This window comes from Bufo gargarizans, chromosome 2 (assembly GCF_014858855.1).
Source record: "Bufo gargarizans isolate SCDJY-AF-19 chromosome 2, ASM1485885v1, whole genome shotgun sequence".
Lineage (NCBI taxonomy): Eukaryota > Metazoa > Chordata > Amphibia > Anura > Bufonidae > Bufo > Bufo gargarizans.
Genome location: NC_058081.1, coordinates 604,583,908 through 604,591,471, shown reverse-complemented (window position 1 = coordinate 604,591,471; position 7,564 = coordinate 604,583,908). Strand labels below are relative to the sequence as shown.

General features: G+C 42.8%; 1 protein-coding gene across 4 annotated transcripts in view; it reads right to left on the bottom strand.

Moving 5' to 3' along the window:
- Window positions 1-3,809: 3,809 nt before the first annotated feature.
- The window catches only part of ROBO3 (roundabout guidance receptor 3), a 119,201-nt gene continuing 115,446 nt past the window's right edge, over window positions 3,810-7,564 (bottom strand). For all 4 annotated transcript variants that reach the window (XM_044281981.1, XM_044281983.1, XM_044281982.1 and 1 more), the window contains one exon: window positions 3,810-4,519. In XM_044281981.1, coding sequence (XP_044137916.1) covers window positions 4,508-4,519 — 12 coding nt within the window. In that variant the 3' untranslated portion in view covers window positions 3,810-4,507. The remainder of the gene's footprint in view (window positions 4,520-7,564) is intronic.

Here is a 7,564-nt window from a genome sequence, read left to right as displayed (position 1 = left end):
AATTATCAATCGGCTCCATTCAGGAGTTGGTAGTGCATTGCGGATCCGCAATACACCCGGTCGGCACCCCTATAGAAATGCCTAGTGTTGTCCGCAATTGCGGACAAGAATAGGACATGCTCTACTTTTTTCCGGAGCTGCGGACTGGAAGATCGGGGCCACGCTCCGGAAATGCGGACAGCACACTGTGTGCTGTCCGCATCTCTTCCAGCCCCATAGAGAATGAATGGGTCCACACCCGTTCTGCATAATTTTGGAAATGGATGCGGACCCATTCTACGGACGTCTGAATGGAGCCTAATGCTCCATGTCTCTGCTGTCTGGAGCGGGGTTTGGCTCTGAAGTCGCCATCTATGAGCCCTGATCTAAATCCTATGGAACATCTGTGGAAGGAGCTGAAACATACAGTCTGGAGAAGGCACCCTTCAAACCTAACAGCTGGAGCAAAATACCTGTGGACTGGTGCAGACCTCTCATTGAGGGCTCATGCACTTGACCGTATGTATTTTGCGGACTGCCAAAAATACGGATGACGTCCATGTGCATTCGGTATTTTGCGGAACGGAACAGCTGGCCCCTAATAGAACAGTACTATGCTTGTCCGTAATGCGGACAAAAATAGGACATGTTCTATTTTTTTGCGGAACGGAAATACGGAAACGGAATGCACACGGAGTACCTTAGTTTTTTTTTTTGCAGACCCATTGAAATGAATGGTCCTGTATATGGTCCGCAAAAAAACGGAACGGACACGGAAAGAAAATATGTTTGTGTGCATGAGGCCTGAGAGTTACAGATATCGCTTGATTGCTGTGATTGCCTGAAAAGGTTCTGCAACAGAATATTAAAGTTTTTTTGTTTTTTTTTCTTACCGATGACCCATCCTCAGTATAGGTCATTAGTATCTGATCTGTAGGGGTCCAACACCTGGGAACCCCGCCGATCAGCTGGTTGAGAAGGCATCAGTGATCCTGTGACCGCCACAGCCTTCTCTCAGCTTTTCCTAGACCAAGTGATGACACATTTATGTATCATGTGGCCTAGGAGCAGCTCAGCCCCATTCAAGTGGATACCAAGCACACACACTATACAATGTATGTAATTTTTATTCATTTTTACTTTTGTCACTTTCAAGTTATATCAGTGACCATTGTGGGTTTTTCTTTCTTTAATGGAAGGGTTTCGATAATTTTGTCCATTTGTGTATCTGTGGTGTTCTGAGGAACCTCACGTTCTATTAAGTGTACGTTCACACGACATACACGTTAGAAAAAAAAAGTCTGTTATAAACAGATAAACTATCATTCCCCTTAGAATATATGTAATGGCCCCATAGTGCCCTTAGTTTCTATAATACCACCCATAAGGTAATCAGTATACATAATACCTCCTTAGTGGCCCCAGTATATAAAATGTCCCCCTAGTGCCCCTGTATTTATGGACCCCATATATGCCTCTTCTCACGATAGTGCCAATAAATTAAAAATACTCACCTCAGGCACTTGTGGGAACAGTTACTCCACACTGGACAAAGCAGGACCTGACACTCCAAGTGTGATAATATGACAATGAGTCAGGTCCTTCTGCGTCAACTGCGGAGTGAGTGTTCCTGCACGTGCCATAGGTGAGGTGAATATTTTTTTTTTTAATTACCTACCTTCTGTACAACTCATGTACATGTTTTGATGCCCATTTCTGTCTGAACGGCCTATTTTTTTAGTGGCCACTATTCACTGGCTGTTAAAAATGGCCATGTGAATAGCCCCATAAAATCCAATGGTTCTGAAAACCGCTGTGTGACCGCTGTTAAAAAAAAATGTCCATCACGCGACCGTTTTTAACTATTGTGTGAATGCACCCTTATCCTTGACATCCCTACATTCCGGTTGTGTCTTTCTGATGAGGTATCCAGGGACAGGCGGTGCTGCTCATACTGGTGCCTCATGCTGGTATTATAAGTATCGCATTCCTGGGAGCCCCTATGTGATGAGGCACTGCTCTGTGTCTGCGCCTCTGCCCAGCCACCACCTCTCCCCAGGGTCTCTATTATTTTGTTCTGCCATTGAATTTCAGTGCATTGTAAAAGTCCTATATCCAGCAATGTATTCCCAGAGATGGATTATTAGTAGAAAACTCTGTGACCCCCACAATGCTCAGAATTCATCAGCATGAAATAGATTATCTCCAACCTGCAACTAAATACATTATTTCAGTCTGGGGAGAGGATGGCCATAAGCCAGATGAATACAATCTACTGTTCCCTCTTATCAACCATTTCAGGCTGGCATGTTAATGGTTGAATGCTGCTGTCTTAGGGAACCTGCACATGGGTATGGGTTTAAAAACTAGAACAGGATGTAACTCAGGACCAGTACAGGATAAGTAATATATGTACAGTGACTCAATCAGCAGAATAGCGAGTGCAGCTCTGGAGTATAATACAGGATGTAACTCAGGATCAGTACGGGATAAGTAATATATGTACAGTGACTCCATCAGCGGAATAGCGAGTGCAGCTCTGGAGTATAATACAGGATGTAACTCAGGATCAGTACGGGATAAGTAATATAAGCACAGTGACTCCACCAGTAGAATAGCGAGTGCAGCTCTGGCGTATAATACAAGATGTAACACTTTTGTCATGTATATTCAATATTTATCAATGGATGCAGCCAATCTATTGTGTGGGGATAGTGTCAATTTAATTTACTGACAAATATCGCTGATTGTCCATCTCAAAGGTATAAATTGATTCACCGTCTGTATGGGACTGTTAAAACAAAACCAAAAATCTTTATTAGAATTGTATTTAAATGAAATAAAAGAGGCTAAATCCTTGTGATTCTTCAAAAACAGACAGTGGGAACTGGGTCCTAAATAGATAGAGTATGTAAACTACTCTGTTGCTACTATCTGAAAGGACACAGAGGTCTGATGAAGGTGTGCTTTACGGATAGTAGCACATTTACCATAGACCCAGACTAATATAGGTGTTGTATACCAAAAGGTCTGGGAATATAGGACCTAACACCCACTTAAATGAAGTAACAAAGCCTAGCAGTTTAGGCTCCTTTCACATCACAGTTTCTTCTTTCCGTTCTCCGGCTCCGTTGAGGAGGAGAACAGAAAGGACGGATTCTGCAGATAAATGAGACCTAACTGAGTAGACTTATGGGGTCCTTTCCGTTCTCCTGCCCCTCAACGGAGCCGGAGAATGGAAAGAAGAAACAGTGATGTGAAAGGAGCCTTAGCCAATATTTATGACTGCAAGTTAAACTGCTAGTGCACATATGGATACACTCAAACTATCAGCTGATACATTTTGAAAGAACCAGGGACAAGTTTAGCAACATCTGTTGCAAGCCCTGGTTTAGCAAGGTGCAGTGGCTAGACAATATACCTGTCCCCCTTGATCCTGCTGTAGTGTATAATACGCCGACATGCTGTGCCTCTTGTAGTCTGCACAGCAAGAAGCATGTGCGGGTAGCATTCGTGACCGCTAAGAAAATATCCTATCTAGCCTAATATTTAATCCCGCTTGATGCTTTTCACGTGTCCATGGGACAGACACCTCATCAGGAGCAAGGATTAGGCTTCGGGGAAATGCTAACTACCTATAGATAGGAACAGGCGGTAATCACTGAACTAGTTACCACAATACAAATACCTCCACGGCAGCGCCCAATGCCATAGTACAGCACCACTGCCATCAGAACCTGTACTGCTAAATTTATACAGTCCATTATATGTAGATGTGGTGTAACTATTTGCTAATTCAAAACAGAGCAGAAATCTGTTAGAATGTTTAGCAAAAATCTTTATTTGTAGCATACAAAATTAATTTTGGGCCTATTACAAGTGCAGTCACATGACGCTGCCTCAACAGCGCCACTTGTAATAGACCAAAGGGGTCGTCTGTCACAGTGACGGCTTCTATGAAGATCTGCCCCATTGGCTCCTCCCACTTTCCGTTGGCTGCTTTCATATTGTGGACATATTTTAGGCTCAGGATCCCGAGGTCATTAAAAGTCTGTGTTGAGTTTGCGCTGTGTGGGCACCAATCTCTTCTGCCATGTCTCCAACTGGCGCCACAAATCTTGCACCTGCTCCTGCTCTCCATCCTCTCTCCCGGGGGCCGCATGCAACAAGCCTTGTGCTTTTCTTTAATTTCAGTCCTGTCATTCTGTACAAGCGAGAGTGCAAACATCGTACTGGCTAGAAAACTTGGCACATTCAAAAACAGCAACATTTTTTTTATAATGTACAACTTGCATTTTGTAAATTTTATAAATATAGTAACGTCATTTCCATTCTCCAGTTCAAGTCCCCGGAAATGGGCGCAATTATTTACATGAGAAATACGAAGGAAAAAAGTTCTTAAAAAAACGTCATAAATAAGCCATGAATGGAAAATACTGGAAAAGTTTTAAAGTGTCTTTGATGAAACATCTCTGTGTACAACGTCTCGGTTGGCAGTTAAGTTACTCCAGCGGCAGCCGAGGTCTCCTCATCTCTTGTCCTGGGGGAATGGAGACAAAATCCTCATTAATTGTGGTTTCGCAGTATCGTACTGAACAATACCATTCTAATTACTACACACTATTGTTCGCCAAACTCTTCAAAAACATTTTATATATCTAGTCACCTCCAGCTGAGCTCCCACAAGACACTGCACTTTGGTTTGGCAGACAGCAGGGCACAGAAGTGAGAAAAGAGTTAAAGGGGTTGTGCCAAGTATTAAAGTTATCCCCTATCAACAAAATAGTTAACTGATCTGTGGGGGTCTGGCTGCTAGCACCCCCACCCATCCCAAGAACAGGGATCCAATGTTCCCGTCACAAGTACAGCACTTTATTTGCACCAGTCCTATACAGAATAAATGGAGTGGCAGGGCACATGCCCAGCCTGCTGTTCCATCTGGACAGGAACATGAGACCCCTGTTCTTGGGTGGGGGTGGTTGAGTTCCCCACCACTCAGTAAGTTATCCCCTATATTGTGGATAACCAATAACTTTCATACTTGGCACAACCCCTTTAAAAGAACAGACCAGGCAAATGCTGTTATAGTGCAGGCTCAGAGGGAGTGGAGACTAACAAGTCATCTCTTTAAAGAGGTATTTCACAATTTTACTACTGATGCCTATCCTAAGAATAGGCCATCAATATATGATTGTTGGAGTCAGACACCCCGCACCCCCACCAATCAGATGTTCTGCAGTAGCTCACGCTGGAACTACACGGCTCTGTCCATGCATGGTAGACAAATCTTGTTACTGCAGCACTGCTCCCACTGAAGTGAACGGGAGCAATGCTGCTTTAGCCACTACAGGTCCTTCTCAAAAAATTAGCATATTGTGATAAAGTTCATTATTTTCTGTAATGTACTGATAAACATTAGACTTTCATATATTTTAGATTCATTACACACGAACTGAAGTAGTTCAAGCCTTTTATTGTTTTAATATTGATGATTTTGGCATACAGCTCATGAAAACCCAAATTTCCTATCTCAAAAAATTAGCATATTTCATCCGACCAATAAAAGAAAAATGTTTTTAATACAAAAAAAGTCAACCTTCAAATAATTATGTTCAGTTATGCACTCAATACTTGGTCGGGAATCCTTTTGCAGAAATGACTGCTTCAATGCGGCGTGGCATGGAGGCAATCAGCCTGTGGCACTGCTGAGGTGTTATGGAGGCCCAGGATGCTTCGATAGCGGCCTTAAGCTCATCCAGAGTGTTGGGTCTTGCATCTCTCAACTTTCTCTTCCCAATATCCCACAGATTCTCTATGGGGTTCAGGTCAGGAGAGTTGGCAGGCCAATTGAGCACAGTAATACCATGGTCAGCAAACCATTTACCAGTGGTTTTGGCACTGTGAGCAGGTGCCAGGTCATGCTGAAAAATGAAATCTTCATCTCCATAAAGCTTTTCAGCAGATGGAAGCATGAAGTGCTCCAAAATCTCCTGATAGCTAGCTGCATTGACCCTGCCCTTGATAAAACACAGTGGACCAACACCAGCAGCTGACATGGCACCCCAGACCATCACTGTGGGTACTTTTTGGCATTTCCCTCTCCCCAGTCTTCCTCCAGACTCTGGCACCTTGATTTCCGAATGACATGCAAAATTTGCTTTGATCCGAAAAAAGTACTTTGGACAACTGAGCAACAGTCCAGTGCTGCTTCTCTGTAGCCCAGGTCAGGCGCTTCTGCCGCTGTTTCTGGTTCAAAAGTGGCTGTAGCCCATTTCCTGCACACGCCTGTACAAGGTGGCTCTGGATGTTTCTACTCCAGACTCAGTCCACTGCTTCCGCAGGTCCCCAAGGTCTGGAATCGGTCCTTCTCCACAATCTTCCTCAGGGTCCTGTCACCTCTTCTCGTTGTGCAGCGTTTTCTGCCACACTTTTTCCTTCCCACTGAGGTGCCTTGATACAGCACTCTGGGAACAGACTATTCGTTCAGAAATTTCTTTCTGTGTCTTACCCTCTTGCTTGAGGGTGTCAATGATGGCCTTCTGGACAGCAGTCAGGTCGGCAGTCTTACCCATGATTGCGGTTTTGAGTAATGAACCAGGCTGGGAGTTTTTAAAAGCCTCAGGAATCTTTTGCAGGTGTTTAGAGTTAATTAGTTGATTCAGATGATTACGTTAATAGCTCGTTTAGAGAACCTTTTCATGATATGCTAATTTTTTTAGATAGGAATTTTGGGTTTTCATGAGCTGTATACCAAAATCATCAATATTAAAACAATAAAAGGCTTGAACTACTTCAGTTGGTGTGTAATGAATCTAAAATATATGAAAGTCTAATGTTTATCAGTACATTACAGAAAATAATGAACTTTATCACAATATGCTAATTTTTTGAGAAGGACCTGTATACAATGGATAGTGCTACTCAGGAACCGCTGATCGGCCCTGCCAATCAGATATTGATGGCCTATCAGAAATGATCCATGTAATTTCCAACCTAAATCTCTGTATTTATATTCCACCTGTCAGGCCATACACTAGGCAGAACACAGCGTGTGAGTTATAGACACAGCTCTGGATGTGACTAGAGTATATAAGTATAGAGCATATATAGTTACACAGGCTAAAACTCAACGCTCGTACTATACCATTTTTTTCTTTTGTTTTCATTTAATTTGAAAGCAACTTTATGTATATCTGATCAATGCAGTAAATATCTGCAAATGTCTAATATTTAGTTTAGCAAAAATTTTACTCTGAAAAAACAGCAGATGCCGCTGTTGCTAAAGTTGGGTACATAATGACTTCAAATGGCTGACAACAGGGACAACAGATTTTATTTACCCGCCTCCCCTAGTCTGAAATGGTTGATAAAGGGAGCAATAGCTTGCCTCCTCTGCATTAGAATATAGACTGTGGTTAAACTGGTCGTTTAATCTGATACTTATGCGCCTATTTTCTTACGGGACCCTCCTTGTGTTGTATCTGCTCGGTCATATCGCCAGCAATTCCTAATAATACACTTATTCTTATGGGAGAAATTCCCCAGGATGAGAAATGTTGCCCTCTTGAAAGGAAACCATGAGTAA